The following is an 18,757-nucleotide window of genomic DNA, read 5'->3' as shown; positions in this document are numbered from 1 at the left end:
AGGGCACCTGCATAGCAAAGATACAAGATGTCCATTTGGTTTAGAGTAAAAAACAGCATGTCATGAAGTAGCATAGGTATGCCAGCTTGAGTGCCCTCTGAACTCATGCTTTGGAGTGCACGCTATGTGATCACAGGTCACGCAACTCAAATCCCATATTGCTTCATTGTGCAAACATGTCTGTAAATTGCTGATAAGCGTGAGAAGCAGAGTTTTCCCGAGGGATTCACAAGAGCTCTGGCTAGCAGAAACAGTGTTTGTAGAACCTCCTTCTAGGCACAGTAGCCTGAGATTGCTCAAAGCGAGCAATCCATGTGAACCGCAAAGGGGTGTATTTTCCATCGGTCATTTTCCCGTGATTTTCCCATTTAGTGTTTTATGTGATTAGGAAGATGGCGTGCTGTCAATGCACTTTAGGGCTATGTCATGCGAAAGTGATGCTCATGGTGGGTGCGCCATTCCTTTTGTCACTTCACTGGCTTGGCTTATCAACATGTAGTGACATTAGCAAAAGTTATTGCTATGAGTGTTGTGCCCGCTGGGTGAAAGATTGAAGAACTAAAAGGTTCACTTGCTAGAATGGCTGCGCCAATCATATTGACTTAATACAGAGAGATGGCTCATTTGTATTGTGATTTGTACAAAAGCCAAAAACAGGGACAAGAAACTCAGATAATTGCAGTTGAATTTGAGCAAACTTAAAACAAGAGTAGAGCTATAAGGTGGTCTAGTTGGTTTTGATTCATCTTCAAAGGTGCGCTTAGTGAACACAAACGACACAAACAAAAAGCACAGGACATAAGGCAGCGACGTTCGTGTCGTTTGTGTTCACTAAGTGCACCTTTGAAGATTAATTAAAACAAGATCATGGTGTTTTCTGGATCCCATAGTTCATTGCCATATTGCAGTTAGTGCAAATGAATCACTGGCCTTGTTGCTTCTTAGGCTGTTTTTTCGGTTTATTAGGCATTTTATCTTATGTACAGGGAAATGAATGCATAGTATGTGTCAATACACTGGCATGCTAAAATAAACAGAAGGCAAGCAACTTATCTCACTTAATGAGGTGCCATATCACTTTTCAAATTTATTTAGGTAAGCAAATGACAAAAGTCTGAGTATTGAACTTTTGTCATTTGAGCAAAAGCATCAGCACTAGTGTGTGAAATTGCAATTGTCAGAACTAGTGTATGGTGCCAAAATTATTGCAGTGTGTTGTGGCATAAGCTGAGTTAAATGTTATAAGACACTAGAGACAATGCATCATCAACCTCGTTGCACATTGCATGTGGTACGGAATTAAGAATGTTTATCTGCTTTATCTATTGAAGGTTGTGAGATTTTAGTGACAAGTTGTATGACACTGTTGTGTTTGCAGAACAGGAATGATATCTTCAGTGCAGAAAAGCAAAAAAGTTTTATTTTTTAGAATTGATACTTGCCATACCTCATGCAAAGCTTCTGAACTTGTTACACAAGTTGTTCAGGTACTTAAGATTGGGCATGAACATATTGATGGGCAATCAAAATTTTGTCTCAAGGGAACTTTTGAGCGCAATACCAGATTGGCAAGATTACATGAAACACTGTGAAGTAGGTGCAGCTATCAGCCAGTCTATGCTTTCCTGTGTGCCAACAGTGTGTGCTTGTGCAAGCCATGTGAGCATGTTCATCAGGCTACCATAATGAGCTGTAAATGAAAAAAAAAACTGGAGAGAAAAAAAAAAGAAAAGAAAGAAAAATGATATAAAACTATGTATTTATAACAGTGTATAATACAGCTTGGTCATTTTTAAGAATTAAAACTTTTTTTCATTAACACTGAGTTTAAATACAGGACAGTTTCACATAATTGCTGGCAGGAAAGACAGACCTGTTTTGTGGTGTGAATGCAGCCACTGCAAAAAGTGTTGCTAGCATTCAGTGTTGCATGCAATGTATAAAACTTGTCAGTCATCTGCAGTAGAGATATTGAGGATATTGCTCAGTGTCAAGTGGAATAAACCAGGTTTTAGACTCACTTCACTATTGTGGCCCATATATACGAGCTGTGAAAGGAATTTGGTATTGAAGTAGTGTGTAGTAAGAATATCTGTTAAAGATTTTGGTTTGTTCTTGGATACATCATTGTGGCAGCATGGTGCACTTAGGTGCACATGTTTAATCTGTTTTTCTAATGGTAGTTGAAGATGCATTTTCTTCCATCCTTTCATGGGCTTCAGAGCACATATCTTTAAAATAAGGGCCATGGGCTAGACTTTGCCCGTAGGAGCCTGGTAACTTGCCCCAGTGATAGCCATGGTTATTGTAATAGTAGCCAGCCCATTTGCAGTTGAAGCCTTGTAACCATAATGGCTGGCCATTTGATAATTGCCTGTGTTTGTCTTGTGTTGAAATGGCAAGAACTTTGCATTTGAGGCAGCAACTGGCAAACATGCATTGGTGCTCATGTTTTGTCTCACTGTAATACTCTTGGAGCTTTCATAGCTAACATTTGTTTTGCCTTCCATGCATTCCATTGTGCAATTTCAGCAGTGCATATTCATGAGCTGCATTCATAGGATATAATGAGTGAGGAGTAAAGCATCATTGTACTAACCTAAAGGTTCTGCTATATTGTGATCCATTGTTTCCAAGTTTTATTGCATTATGCCAGCTTTTCTAAAAAAATTGCATTGCTGTCAGGCCGGGTCTCTCTCTTTGAATTCAAAGAAAAAAAAAATAAAGCAGCTCACCCAGCCGATGGCAACAGCAAATGTTGCCACCACACTGGGAAGCAGAGATAATGCCTGGTACAGTATTTGATGAGGGTTGCACATAATTAATTGACTATAGTGCAATTAAAAAAATTGTGGTTTTAGCAGTTTTTGAATAAGTGCACAATTATGAACAGTGATTTTTAAATGTACAGTCAACCGAAAAAGTTTACAGACCATGCGAGTGCATGACTAAGAGCCTCTTTGCGACGTTTCCGCTACGTCAGCAGCGATAAACAGCAGTGCTGTGCCCAAGACACATGCCTCCCTTAATCTACAGTCTGGCTGCTTTCTCACTGAGCACAAATATTCTCCACCTTTCTCATTTTAACGCGATGCGCTCTTCGGAAGTCGTGGCTATGTTCTTCTGTCTCGAGAACAATCTATCAGCATAACTGTTGTCAGTTGCAATCTTTCTGACAGTGATATCTATCCAGCGGCACACAGTTCAAGGCACGCCGGGATAGGCCTGATTCTGCTATCAAAGTAAGTGTGACAGGCATACTGCAGAGGAACGCTGTGCGTGAAAACAACGAACAAGCAATGTGCTGTGGGGCAGTAGAAAATTGATATGCCAGTGAATAACAAGAATATCCATTTCCAGCTCAGTGCTGCGGTCAACGGTAGGTGGCATATCGCTAGGTGGCGCGGACAGGTGGTTTAGCACGTGCTCGCGTGGTCCATAAATTTTCGTGGTTGACTGTACATCATGTAGAAAAGTATCTTGTCTGATAAAAATTTGGGATTTTTTTTTTGATTACTTTTCTGCTTGCAGCATTTGAGAAAAAAAGCAGTCAGGACATAGGAACATTAGTTATCTGCCTTTATGACGTACCATTATTTATGTAAAAGTTTCCATAGGCCTCTCCCCATACACTTTGCTAAGATTTCACAGTTTATTGTTCAAAGGAAAGTAATTGTATGCCTATTTATGTTGGCTTTGCTAGTGATATGTTTTACTGAATATTAATAATGTTCAACATATCAGTCTATTTCCTTAAATGTTCATGGCCCTTGACACTACTGTTCATTGACTAGAATGTTTGGAGATTCGTGTTTTGAGTATGAAAAGAGGTTACAAGATAATATTGTCACAACATTTATGTATTGGGTGCTTATTTTTATCTATTCAGCTATTGTGCTGTCAATATACATGTTTTACATGACTAAAAAAAAGCTATATATTTCACTGGCTCTACCATCACAGATTGCACTATGTGTTTAAGAGGACACCAGCTCAGGGCCGACATTTATTGCACCTGTCCAAACACATGCAAAATGCAGAAATGATTTGATCAGAAAGCTGCATGGCTGACTCGAATGAAGTTTATTGCATTTGAGAGAGAAACTGAAATACTAGTGACTAGTGGAATCATATCTGATTTAGGACCTGTAACTTTTTAAACAAAAATTACAGCAAGTAAAAAGAATAAAAGCACAAAGTTTACTCATTTATAATTCTGCACAAAAAAATAGTTATCACTGTTCTGGTGTAGGTATGATCATTGCCAAACTATAAGAAATGGACCAAAATGCTCTAATGAACTAATTAGATTATATATACTTTAGATATTTTGCAATGTTGATAGTGATGAAAAGTTCATTACTGAATAAGAGTTCATTGGACTTCCTACCTAACTTGGTAAAAAAAAAGTATGAAAATAATTACAATACTCTAACATCCTTCCTTATTTTTACTGATGTACAAGTGAATCATCTTTGTATGAGGTCTATTTGAGCTCTCAAGGGGGTGAGTTAATGTTATTTGTGATCTTTAAAGGGATGCTGAACAAAAATATCAAAAAGTGACGACAGCATCGAAATTCCACTCGGAAGACACGACTGTTTCGATAAACAGGGTTTGTTTCACATATTTTGTGCAGTTGGCTGTATTTTTATAGGATTCTGAGCATGCGGCGGCTACACTCTTGCATGTTTCCAAAACTTCTCTTATGTAAATGTGTCTGCTTGCTTACCGTGGCACTTTGGTGCCCACCACTCATGATAACGATTGGTGGAATAATGATACGAAAGCCACAGCAAAGACCAGTTTTTGTGCGTAACTTATATAACTTTTATGAAGATAGACCAAGATGCATTTGCACCCTTGCAATTTTTTAATAATATTGTGCGAGTGTTGACCTCAGGGTGTGGTAGTGTCTAATATCGGCAAGAAGCAACAGCATCAGCGATACGATGATCACTCCACGCCAGCTTTCCGAACACGTGATCAGGCAGATAACGCTGACAAGGTGTACTATGCGTAAGTAAACAGCGTAGCAGATGCAGTTCGCACATGAGTGTGCTTTGTGTGCTTTGTGTGCTTGTGCTCCTGTAGCAGATGTCGTTACATCTCGCCGATATTAAATGCTGCCATGTCCTAGAATCAGTGCTCGTGCAATATTATTAAAAAATTGCAAGGGTGTACATAGCTAACAAAGTCTGCATTCTAGATATTCTTATGGTTCTTTGTACTTACTCTAATGCGTAACAATAAAAAAAAAGGCAAAATGTGTATGCTGCAAATTTGAAACAGTTTTGAAATAAAGAATTTTTGGCACTGCCTAATATATGGATCTTACATGAGATTTATTTAATAGTGCAGGCCTTAGTCGTAAAGCTTGGAATGCCACATTCATGTAGAAGTGTTTGTTGATAGGGCATGTGGCCTGTTGGTCACAAATCGGGCAGATTTTCTGTAGCTTTTGATTTCAGTTCACTTGAGCACCAGGGGCAGCGCCAGCGGGAGGTTTGGGGGAGCTGGAGCCCCCCCAAAATTTCCACTTGCCCCCCCTTTGCCTCCCCCCCCCCCCCAAGAGCAAGCATAGTCAAAATACAATGCATATGTTCCCAGCCTCCCTGCCCCCCTGAAGGAACCCACTTGTCGTGGGTGCCCCCCCAGTAAAAAAATCCTGGTGCCGCCCCTGTTGAGCACACACCTATTTCTAAAGCTAACATGTGAGGGAGTCAGACTAATAAGCAACCGAAACTCGTATCTTTCACTGCATTTGTTATATTTTATCACAGTTAACCTTGTAACACCCGTTTGGCTGGCCACTCACTTACTCTACTCTGTGGATATCAGATTTGCCTTATCTAAACTTTGTTTAGCCTTCCTCTCTTTGTGGCCCATTTGGTCATTAAGTCCTGGGACCTATTTATCAAAAAATTCGTGGTTTATCTAGGTTTATCCACTGTGGCAGTAACTAACTGGTATTGTGGCGGCACTGCAGAAGTAGGGACGAATGTTGTCCTTTTCGTTGACAAAAGGGGGCACTTGTTACTTCTGTCTGTATTTGTGCATAGAAATGTTGTATGCAACTTGCTGCACTTTTTACCTTTACACAGGTCCCCTTTCAGGGTATGTGTCATTGATGAAAGCATCTGGAAAAAAAAAAATCTAGTTTCATCACCAGCTTGAACGAAATAAACAGCGCAAGGACAAGGACAAGCAAGGAATCGTCCTCGTCTTTGTGCTGTTAATTCCGTGTAAGATGCACACCAATTAGCCCAACTATCCGTCATAACCAGTGTACGTGTCCTCGTCTTATAGATGTAGAAAGTGGAGAGCAGTGTTTCTTTAAGTCATGTTTACTTGATCTCTCCAGTCCAGCAGAGCTGTCTTATCAATGATGAAATTAATCTAGTCTCAGCCGGGTTAAACATCAACTTCAAGCATCATCTTTGACTCTATGCCACTTTCTTTTCCACCCACTCTCCACTGTTTTATTCCAATTTTCAAGCAGTTTGCTTGCAAAATGAATGGTCATTGAGGTCGTTGGTTGCAAGAGTCCATAACTTGAGCATAACATAAAGGGCATGAACATGAAGAAATTACTACCATCTTGTTGTATCTAACATGCACCAAGGATAAGTTCATCTGCATTCAAAAACTTTTCTCTGGGAGATCCATTGTGCTTCTTTTGATGTTGCTTCAAGTACCCATCTGAGAATTTCTCAAGTGAAAAAAACCTTGATCACAGTACAGCCACATTCTAACGTCAGCTAATTCACTGTTACCTTTAGGAATATGTGCATTTTTTTGGGTGTACAACACTTTTATGAAAACGAACTGTGCATATGGATGTGCGCTTTGTCCTTACTAGCATATTTGCTGTAAACTAAAAATAACATCTTGCATTTATTGTAGTTCGCACTACCAAATCACACTGAGGTGTGGCTGGTTGTCTATATCTAGAAGCAAAGTGTTCGACCCCCATAGTTGCATATTTTGTCTGGCAAATTGATAAATGTGTAGTTGTTTGCACTCATTTGTTTTGATTGGTTCAATCAGACCAGGGGACCATTAGTTCAATCAGATCAGTGGAGCAGCATCATATCTACCACCAGCAGAGCTACCCTGTCACTGCTGTTCACGTTACTTGTTTTGCTTTTACTGTTTTGCCGGCAGACACTAGCCTACCCATCTGACGTTGTAGTTCACCTATGACCACATTTGCAAATAAGAATGGCTATTTTTAATGAAACCAGGAAAGCGCCAATACGAAATCCCTTTTTGTTATAGAATAAACAACACACATGATTTTTACGGCAGATGTCACATCTGACAAAGTGGCCATACATGCAACAAGTTCTTTTTAAGCTGTGACACAAGTGAGGTCGAAATAGATTGAGCCCCGGAGTCCACCATTATTGTATGGTTCAGATGAAAATACGGCACCCATTCATGTACAAGCTTGCTTTAATTGCACCCGAGTTGCTTACAGAGCATGACATGTATGCACACATTTAGGTATAATTCATACCATGCAAGCATAACCTAAAATATCTTGTTTTAAACCTCTGTTAGATCTCTCACGAGTAGTTTATTTGCCTCACTGGTTGTCATCAAAAGTATATCTTCAGTATGAAAGCCCTCATGACAACCTAAAGGCTGAACATTTTTTTATTATTACTTCAGTCAGTGTAGACTTAAATGTGTGGTGCAGTCTTGTATCATTATGTGGTAATGCTTTGCATTAGTGGGTCTGAGCAACACTCAGAAAAGCAATTTCTTGTATAGTGGTGGTTATAGAACACTCCATATTTTTTGGAATGTGCAAATTTAAGCAGCATTACTGCATATTAATGTTATTGAAAACTCACATCTGCAAGCATTCATTTCATGAGATATACCCTTACCCAGCATGTAATCTTTCTAAACTGCAAATTTTGAAACTCTTGCCACTCACACTTTTGCACGGGACAAGTTCTCATGGCTGTGATAGTACATAAAGCTTCCCTTCACAGAGGAAATTTCTTCTGTGGCCACTATGAGGAAGCCAATCAAGGTTAAAATTTAGCACTGTGCTGGCTGCTTTTAGAATGCAGCAAATATACATGGGGTCATTGCTTGCATCTGTCACATGGTGACTTGTCATAACTGCACTTCAATATCCTAACCTCAGTCGAAAGGTGGTTGATCAAAATGCTCGCTTATGTTGGTGCAATACAGCTGTTTGCTGGGATGCAGTATAAGATTTTATGCTGTGCATTGTTTTCTGTACAAAAATGGATCCTGCCATGTTACAACAGCTTTAGTTTATTGAGATGTTACATTCTAATTTTGATCACCTAGAGGATTGGGAATCACTGAAACACAATTGCAATTCAACTAGACGAGGAGAATGGTAGTCATATTGGTGACAATATGGGCTCCCTGCCGAAACGTACAATGTCACATTGCATTTGTTTATTTAAAATGGTCCTGAAATGATGATTCAACATGTACTTAGGGGTGTAGGTATCAAGGTAGTCACTAATGAATTTGTGTAATTTCATGGTTACAAATGACACAAATGGGAGTTATTGCATTATAACTACAGTGAAACTGTCACTTAACACTCAATCTTATTTTTTATCTGCTTGTTGTTGGTTCTTTTTTCATTATCTATTGTGGCTTCTTTTGTAAAATATGATCAGCATTATTAGGAAGTTTCCTTGAGGCATATATAAGCAGGTATTGGACCATTGCATATGTGGTAACGTTGAATGGTCCTTAATGGGCATATGCCAAATGTGTATTGTGCATGTATGCTATATTTCAGTGCTTACACACATGTAGAGCCACCACTTCCAGGCATTTATACTGTTCTTTTCATGCTCACAGTGATATTATCAGCCACTTGCATATGTGCTTAAGTGATCTGTGCTAAATAAAGATCATGTGATACACTCGACAGCATTGCACTAGAGGCCATTGTACGCAGGTGAACTTGCACTTGGTGCCATTTTTGAGGTGCAAGCTCAGTTGTACTTACCATATTCTAGAACTCTGTCACCTGCAAATTCTGCATACCCTGAGCTATTTGTAAACTTGCGCATTTTCTTCTTTTACCTTACAGGTCCACCCATGTCGAGGACAGGTTGCAGGGACAAGGATAAAGAAAAGCATGACTACAACCCTATACGCAGGTCACACACCATCATGTGCCCTGAAGATGTTGCTGCAGGGAAAAAGTCTTACTGGCCAGAGCTCGAGATAACAGGTGAGAAAAGTATTGAGCACAATGCACGAGCCGTGAGGGCCATTCATGCTACTCTGAGACCAAATATTGTTGTGATCTTGAGCCTGATGTGGTTTCTTGATTTAAAAAAGCCTATGCATGCAACTTGCATGCTAAGGAACAAAAATAGATCCCTGAAAGATAGAAAGAGAGAAATCAAAAGAGAAAAAAACAGGAAGGTATTTCCCCCACAACACTGGTGAAAATAGACTCACAGTGGAGCAAGTGGTAACAACTGTAACTTGTGTAACTTGCCTCTGCAGAGGGTGAGGGAGCATCTGTCTGCTTTTAGAACCATTCAAGTACAGCATGTAAGGTTTGTCTCTACAGAGTCATTGCACAGTATTATTTCATGCTCATTGAGCATGAAACAGCAGACTTGAAAGAGGCTTTTTTTCTTTAGTCTTTATATCTTTCAACCCATTTACCCAGTACAGTGCAGCCAGCCATTCTTTACACTGGCAACATACCTGAAAATTCTGCTGATGTAGTTTTGTTTCTTTTCTCTTTTTGTTTGTAACAGAAATTGCACATATGTATTAAAATTTTCAAACATATTTATTTTAGCGAGTTTCAGCATTTCAGAATGGAATATTCATTTTTGACCATTTTAGCTTGAGGTCACAGTAATAACAAAGCTGACCAATTAAGTCCATATACTGCTTCCTTTGTAACTCTTTGTTAAGGGATTCACACAAAAGAGAACCAAATGTTTGCCTGCATATGTTTACTTGACAAACACAAGATGTGCATCATTTGTGTCATCAGTTTCTCATACATTGCACGTTTATACCAATCATTGCAGTTGTTACCTGTACATGAGATATTCAATCGCTGTTCCAGCAACCCCGAATATTTAGGTAAAGCACATTATGTGTATGCTGTTCACTGTCTATTCTGATGATTGCCAGACAATTATAAGAGAATGGACCTGTAGAGGTAGTTCATGTTTTAGTGATAAACTTTTAACAGCCTGTCTCTCTCTCTTTTTCTCTCTCTTCTCCTTGGTGCTAGCTTTGAGCATTCTCTGAAGTGCGTCATAGTCTGTAGCATTACGCTTCTGTTCTTACTCTTGCAACACTCCTACTTGCTTTATTTTGCTCATTGCTCTTTCTTTTAGTGAGCCAGTGCTTTTTGTTACAGGGATCATCCGTAACCTGAGCCCTGCACTGTGGAACCTGTCACATTTACGCTGCCTGTACCTGAATGACAACTGCCTGTCACGCCTACCGCCAGGCATTGCGCAACTAGCAGGACTGACCCACTTGGATCTAAGCTGCAACAAGCTGCGTTCCCTACCAGCTGAGTTGGGTGATTTGGTGATGCTGCGTCAGTTGCATTTGAATCACAACCACCTCCGAGTGCTCCCCTATGAGTTGGGAAGACTCTTCCGCCTGCACACTCTCGGTGAGATATATCCACACACTCCTTTTTATTCCCATAAACTTCTTACAGCTTCAAAAGGTGCTCTAATTCAATTGGTTTGTTAAAATAAGTTGAATCTCGCCTACTTGCCTAGGCAGCGCTGATTTGAGGAAGTTTGGACCAGCCAAGAAACAAGTTTTGTTTTTGCTTTGTCACTCAGCTGAAAGCATTGAGCAATTGTCTGCTTTCCTCATTCTAGTAGGTCCTCTTGAGGGGAGAAGCAGGTAAAAAATAAGTTTTTATAAAATAATGTTTTAGATTTAGGTTTCACATTATACTTAGACACATATTGCAGAGTCAGTTTTGCATTTATGCCATGACCAGTTTTTGCACCCTTATGTTTTCTGTTTCTTTATATTTCGTAAATGTCCTAAATAAGAGTGCTTAATGCATTCACTTTCATTGTTTCAGTTCCTTGTACTAGTTGCATTCTTCTTTTAGGTGTTAAAACAGATGCTTATTGCCTCGATATGTGTAGTTATGTGCCTAACACGTAAGATCTTGCATTCACATGTGGGTTTTTTTTGCATTGTCATTTGCTTTCTTTCATGTTTCCTTTTGTAACTAATTGTACGGGGTTCTGACGGATGACGGTACAGAAGCGTGAGCCCCCGAAAGTGCTCTTGTATGTCCTGGGTGATGATTGAAGTGGGACCTCCAGCTGGTCCTCCAGTTGGGAGGTGGTCCACCATCAGGTGGTCCTCCAGTTGGGAGGTCCACCTGATGGCTGGACCTCCTGGGCCTTTCCATGGAGGTCGGGGTGGGTCCAGACCTGGCATATGGTCGGTGGGCGTGGTGGTGGCCCTGACCTCGCTGACGACGGTTCATACTGTAGACAACGCAGGACAAAGCCAAAGAAAGAACACAAGAAAGAAATAAACACGTCATCTTCCCCTTTTCCACCAACCTTTTTGGTTGGCGGAGGGGAGCGGCATCCTGTGCTCCTGGTGTTGCATGCCATGCATTGCGGCACACTGCCACTGATCAGTGTTGCCAGCCGAAATTGTTTTCTGAATGTTGTATGTTCGGTGCCACGGTGTGCAAAGCATTGCCACCTCACCTGACCAGTTTGTCTGCACTGGTAGCATGCAATTCGTGCACCTCTGCGCTGGCCAGTTAGCCTATCCATGAAGTCATGCATTTCGGTGGAGATACCACCAGAGTACCCAAGATGGGAGTGCCTGTTGTAGTTGGATCACGCAGCACTTGCGAATCAGCCAGCAGATCAAGGCTGTGGTTCTGCCCGACTATGCTCTCGATTGGCTCGAGTAAGAGTGAGTGCTCCGTGCTATGACGCTGCTCTGCAGAGACTTGCTCCCAGCGACGGCGTACCCCTTATACGGCATTGAATGGCGCCCCATGCCATCCTTGCTGATATGCAAAGGGTTCCAGGACAAGAGAGGAGATGGCTGTGACTGAGCCTGGGCTTATCAGATGGCATGAGGGACCGGCTATGAGGGCGTGCCAAGCCAGTGACAGCTTAAGAGCAGGTTGTGGCACTGGCGGTGGCATGTAAGTGCTTTTGGCTAACAGGGCATCTTGTACACCGGAGGCCTTCCGTGCAAGATGCTCAAGGCTTTCGAATGTGCACCAGTAAATAAATGGCCTGAATCTGGGATGACTCTGTTGAATGACGCAAGCTGCTTTGTCCTTTTCCAAGACAGTCGGTGCTGCTCGGCAATGCAGTTCTTGCATTGTCCAGACGTACTCAAGCAAACTTTTGTTGTGATGCTGTGTTCTCAATTAGAGCTGGCGCTGAACTCGTAGCTCGTACTCAGGGAGCAGAGATTCCTCTTGGAAGCGGTGGTCAAAATCGGCCCGTGGCATGAAAGGCGACTGTAGCCTCCACCATCATCCTGCATCCTGTGGCATCCTATAACTGGCAGGACTCGAGCCACCACGTTCGCTTGTGAGGTGCCAGTAGCTGATTTCGGATCGTCATAGTCTTTGTACATGGTAGCTCATCTCGATGTCGGAGCTGTGGCTCACTTATCGTCTGTGGCTCAGTAAGCAGGTGGCTCATGTCGTCTGTGACCGCATCACACATCTCAGCGACACGCCGCAGCGTGTGCAACTGCGCTGCCTGCAGGTGGTCAGCCCGCTTGAGCTCGGAAGCCTCCAGCTCGCTGTCAGCAGTCAGCAGCTTCCGAGACAGGAGCTGCTCTTTCCGTCTGCCTGAGCCATAGGGGAAGAAAAAAAAAGATCATGCACAGCAAAGAGTACAAAAACGCACAGCATGGTGAAAAGTAACACTGGCTACGCGCCACTTACAAACTCGGTAAGCAAGAACGAAAGATCACTCCTACGTCTGCCGTGAAATTCCTACTGGCCGTGCAATTCCTACATTGGGCGTCAACTGTGGGTACGGACTTGCTGTGTCCTGTCCGTAGTCAAAGCAGTGCAGATGGAGGCCTCACAGAACAAACTAATCGCAGTTTATTTGACGCACAGTGTCAAATCCGTGCAAACAAAAGGTATAAACGTGAGCAATGGGAACGGCCGACGGCCGGTTGAGAAGGCAGGCGAGCACCGAAGGGGGCAACTGGAGTGTTCTGGTGGCAGAGCAGCACAGCCTCTTGGCGCCAGAAAACAAATCTGTCCTGTGCAGCGTGCAGGCTGTTTCTTTTGTAGCACACAGGTGGCCACATACACTGCCACTGTGCAGCACATGACGTAAACTTCAGATAGCTGGTGCGCGTGGCTTCCACAACACATACTACACACAGACGCAACCTAAAGACACAGGTTAAGTATATGACTCATTTTGTGTGCAGCATAATGCTGCTTCATAGACGAAACATCAGCGGTCCTGAGCAAACCCTGTCAAAATTTGTGATGTTAAGGGAAACTGATGTGCAAAAAATTGTGGAAAGTTTGCACTAAATGTTGTGTTGCCACCAGATACATCGTCCGGTAGAACAAAGGAGGGCGCGTTAGCAACGCGCTGGAGCCATCGCCGTGCACGTCAGACCAGGCTGAGAACGGGGAGGGGACTACTCTTTATTCAGCAAGAGCGTGTAACGATGGTTACAGGAAATGCCCGTCGTGCAGCGCTCTGTGACACACCTTGAGAAACCGAAACTGTCGGGAGTCATCAGAGACTCCAAGATTAGCAGCATAAAATGCGCGACACCACACTAAGTCACACAAAGCTTGGCACAGTAAAGCTGGTCGATCCTCAAGTCTTTAGGCTAACGCTGGTTGCTGCTGTGTTGTAACTGGTTCTTGTGATGTTTTTCTATGTTGTAAGCGTATGTCGTTTGTCTCTGTTTATTTCTGTTTCTTTCTTTCTCTCTTTTCTTTCTATTTCTTTCTCTTTTTCTTTCTCTTTCTTTGATTCTCTCTCATTCTCTTTTCTGCATTTCTTTCTCTCTATTTCTCTCTCTCTCATTCTTTTTATGCTATGCTTTACTCTCTCCTTTTTTTTTCCTCCTCACTCTCACATCTCCCCTCATCACCCTCACTTCCCTTTCCTACCCCCTTGCTGTATGATACTATACAAGGCTATGCCATGTTCTGTCAGCATGCCTGGATAGACGAGTCGTTAAGACGCTCGCCTTCAGATTGTGGGTACGGGGGTTCTAATACTGCTGCCTCATGAGGAATTTTTTTACCAGGATTTTCTGTTTCTTTATATCTTTCTTTCTTTTTGTCTCTCTTTCTCTATCCCCTTGCTATATGCCTGACAAATCGGCACAATTTGCCCAATTTCCCACCTAGGGTAGATGCGGCACTAGCACCGCGCTACCGTTTCGTTCACTAAACGTTTATTCCTCCTCCTCCTCTGTGGCACATACCCGTTCGTAATGAAGATAGTTTTTGGGTCACGATATTAGCCCAAGCTAGAACAGCTTCGATGTTATAAAGGTAATATCACCACCCATCTTTCTCTTTTGTGTATTTCACTTCCTGATCCTCCATTCACATTTGTGTTACATAAAATTGTAATTTCCAGAACACTTGGGATAACAATGAGTGAAGATTTATTTCTCTACAATGTGCAATTTATGAAAGGATTACAAAAATATGAAGAAAAGCAAATTACATGTCCTCTTACAAATAAGTGTCTGTGTTCAATTTTACAAAAAGTCTCAGTTTCGCCGCACGGGCGAAGCAATGAATGCGATAACAAGAAACTAATGCTATACGAAGTGAGGCTCGCCAATGGATACTCTCAGTTTGAACAGCGCTCCTGTTGTAAAGGCGGCTGAAGCAGCGAAGGAAACTAGCGTGCTTCAAGTGTCGAGCTGTGACACTTGATAGTTCGCGCTCATCTTCTGTTTGTTCGTTTAGCGGCGTCCCTTGAGCTCGAGTGACTTTCGTACGCTCCGTAACATGAGCGCGGACATCACGGTGAAAGCTCGAAACATCCCTCTTCCCCTCACCATGAGAAAACTGCGCGAGCAGACAGCGGAAGGGCAAGGTTCTCCCTGCGCAAATATAAGAAGAAGCGAGCGAGCTCGCCGACGACTTTTAAATGCGCCCGTCGCGCTCCTAGCGCCATCTCGCTGGTAATGAAGAACCGCTTATAAGCGCCTGCCGTCTCTGAGTCCGTTCAGCGGTAAAGGGTGTGTATATAATGCTCGCCGTTAGCTACGTGGAGGATCTGCGTTTCGTGGTGTAGTGGTTAGCACCACTTGCTGCGGAGCAAGAGGTCCCTGGTTCGATTCCGCGCTTCGGAAGCATTTTTCTGAATTATTTTTCTTTGGGGCTTATATATATATATATATACATATACGGCGCATGACGGCGACGGCAAAAACGAGCCGAGACTGTCCATATAATTGCTATCGCAATAAAATTAAAGCATATACACAAGGGTAGTATTTTACTTTTGTAATATGTACAAAAAACATGAGTAACTTTATTCTTTTACCGGGTGAATTTTTTACACAGTTCACAGGATTGTACAGATATGGCTTTTCCACAAGACATGGTTGCAAATGTCCTCTGTACAAGGTCCCAAGTTTTGCGAGAAACGTTGATGAAAATACTTTGATGAGAAATATTTTTTCCGTGGCCTAGTACAGGCACTGAAGGAAAAAAAAGAATTTTCTGATTACTGCAGAAACTACGAAACAATGTGAATGCTTCGTGTGGCTCGGAAATCAAAAGAAAAGAAAAAAAGGTTGAGAAGATTCCACTTTCTATCATTCTGCCCTCCACAAAGTGGCACAGTGCTGCAGCAGCGCATGTGCTATGCCTGCTTCTATGATACATCCATGCTGCAGAGCCAGCACTTATTATGGTGAAAGCCTTGTATGGCTCATGCATCAGAAAATGTGGCATCTGGCAGTGTGAACACGAGAGGTACCGAAAATCAGGTGGGGCGATCCCAGAGATAGGGAACACCAGCAGAGTTGCAGAAAGCTTCAAAGTGGGTGGGGTGGGGGGGGGTACCAAATGTTATAAGGGTATGAGAACTGATTACTAGTGCATAAGGTGAATGAATTAAAGTGAATAAATTGCTAAAGAGAATTAAAATGAATTATGAATTAACACTTTGGAGACCAAGCCTCAGCATGTAGAACCAGTGGTGATCTCTAGGCAACCGGAAGAGAACAAGTCATGGGAAGTAACGATGCACACAACTGAGAACTGAGCATTTTGCGAGAGTGTAGGTTTTTGCTTGTTTTCTCCTTCGCATTAGTTAAGGGAACTGTAAATTTTTATTGTAACACGCAGATAATTCAAAATAAATTATGCACTTTCTTTCCTAGGGAGAGCTTTTCCATTTTAAGATTTTTACACAGATGCTGAAGCCACAAGTGATTGTGTGCGAAGTACTGTCGAAGAAGTCATGCATCAATAGAGTGAACTGCACAGCTTTTTACTAGACATCATTGTAAATGTTTGCTGAAAAAAAAAAAAAGTTCAAGTAACACTTGCATAAACCCCGTTAGGAACATTCTTCCCACTGCCCAATAGGTGCGCCAAAGAAAAAAAAAAAACGTGTTGTAAGCGAGTTTTTGTAAAACTCCTGTAAAATTGCAACGTCGCTTCCAATCGCCTTATTACACACATAGAGCAGGTGGGAAGCATGTTTTCCACTGCCCTTTAAAGTGGGAAGAAACCAATAAAGCTGGAAGTTGGCTTCTGGCCGGGGTGGCCCTTACACTGGCTGTCATCTCAACATGGAGCTGGTCACATTGACCACTGGGTGCTACGTGTCCGTACTGCTTTGTCCCACTGATGGATGCAGATGTGTGACATTTAAGATGGACATGTCAAGGTTTAGAATTGGAACACTCCCGGTCTTCTACTGCAAACCGGCCTCTGCTAGAGTGTCACGACCAGCTATGACCGCTGGATAAATGATAACGAATTCCACAAAACACTGCTTCAATTTATACACAAAACAGGACTCGCGGCACACATACAATACACATATACACACAGTATTATGCCTTAAGGGCAAGTCTACATCACAATAAAAAAAAATTGGTGGAGGTGTAGTGCGGTGGCACATTGTATAGCCACCCAGTGCCCCACGAAACTCGCTCAACCTTAACCATTGTGAAAAGCCTGGAGCTTCAGATCAAACCTTCAAAAATTTTGGGTCAACACCCTGATTTAGTTTACCCACAGGACAAAGATATTTGTGAGGGAAAACTTGCCCCTGTGAACTTTAATAGGCCACTGAGAACAATACATTTCATGAAAGCTGCATTCTGTGTATTTATTTGCATATAAATTAGAAATACAAGAAATATTGAGGTAGTTTGTCAGTTTGTAGCCTAAATAGGAGTCTTGTGAATCCTATGTAGTTGATTATTGTCTGATTTATTGTAGGGCTCAAAGGAAACCCATTGGCTCCAGAGCTCCTCAGCGTGTACAGTGAACCAAATGGTACATCAAAGCTCTTGGCATACCTGTTGGAGAACCTTGTAGGTAAGTGCCTTGATCTGCATTCTTCTTTCATTCTAGCACTCACTCAGGTTTTACTGACGTGAACTGACACTGCTGAAGGAGAGTGCACGTCTTATACATAATTTTAAGCTAAGGGTTATCTGTTTTTCTTTGTTGGTACTTTCTCTAAATTCAGTAAAGGCTGTATGAAACAGTGGGAGTACAATGAGTACAATTCATACAAGCAGTATGAATTTTGTTACATCAGATATTAAAAATTTGACTATTTGTTGCCTTTGTGTTTAGGTTCCTGTCTAACTGATATATACATTTGAAGAAAGCACTTCAACCCTTTGAGGGCCGAATTTTTTCGAAAAAAATTTTCCCAGGTGGTTTACTACACATTTTGAATGCACACAATGTATAAAGTCGGGAAAAAATGGTAAAAAATTATTAGGAACAGTATTTTGGTGTCTTGCAAATGTTCAGTAGCATTTCAGAGTGTGGTATTCCTTGAAACACGGATCTACTCACAGCGCCTTATCACAGTCTGCGCACAGAAAACAAAAGCAAAATCAGAGTCGGAAGAGTCATTGCTGTCGGTGTCAAGAGAACGGGTGGTGCATTCCGCCATATCACTGCTTTACCGTGCATCTGGAGGCCTCGAAGGAAATTCAGTAAACAAGAAAAGTGAGAATACCTTGTGAGCGCCGGTGATAAACAAGCAAAGAGCAGCGGCAATAAAGATGGAAATCAACTTCAGTCGCTTCTGCAAGCGAGTGCTGATAAAGATAAAAATAAAGCTTCGCACGCCTCTGCTGCGATCATGCGGCGATACCGAAACCTTGAAAGGGTGTTGCCTCAGGCCGCACAATGCGCTGAAGCTAGAAGTCAGTTCTGTTCATCTCCGCAAGAAGGTAGCACAATCAAATTTCACGCCTCTTTGAAGTCCTAGGATGTGGCAGCACCTCCCAGTTAGCATGCATTGTCATTACGGCGCAAAATTTCAAATGGAGGGTCGAAAGCGTACCCATACGGTAAAGACCCTGCAGGACGGAAAAGCGCCACCGTACGTGTATGGCAAGAACTCTCAAAGAGTTAATAATAATAATATCTGGGGTTTAACGTCCCAAAACCACGATCTGATTATGAGAGACGCCGTAGTGGAGGGCTCCGGAAATTTAGACCACCTGGGGTTCTTTAACGTGCACCTAAATCTAA

The 18,757-nt window shown here is 42.1% G+C and overlaps 1 protein-coding gene across 3 annotated transcripts in view; it reads left to right on the top strand.

Moving 5' to 3' along the window:
* LOC119402227 (CCR4-NOT transcription complex subunit 6-like) overlaps positions 1-18,757 on the top strand; it is a 241,746-nt gene that overhangs the window by 3,797 nt on the left and 219,192 nt on the right. For all 3 annotated transcript variants that reach the window (XM_037669367.2, XM_049417738.1, XM_049417742.1), the window contains exons 2-4: positions 9,101-9,244; positions 10,406-10,669; positions 17,480-17,578. In XM_037669367.2, coding sequence (XP_037525295.1) covers positions 9,109-9,244; positions 10,406-10,669; positions 17,480-17,578 — 499 coding nt within the window. In that variant the 5' untranslated portion in view covers positions 9,101-9,108. The remainder of the gene's footprint in view (positions 1-9,100; positions 9,245-10,405; positions 10,670-17,479; positions 17,579-18,757) is intronic.

The sequence above is a fragment of the Rhipicephalus sanguineus genome, chromosome 1 (assembly GCF_013339695.2).
Source record: "Rhipicephalus sanguineus isolate Rsan-2018 chromosome 1, BIME_Rsan_1.4, whole genome shotgun sequence".
Classification (NCBI taxonomy): Eukaryota; Metazoa; Arthropoda; class Arachnida; order Ixodida; family Ixodidae; genus Rhipicephalus; species Rhipicephalus sanguineus.
Note: the sequence above shows the minus strand (reverse complement) of the source record. Positions and strands in the feature narration are given on the sequence as shown.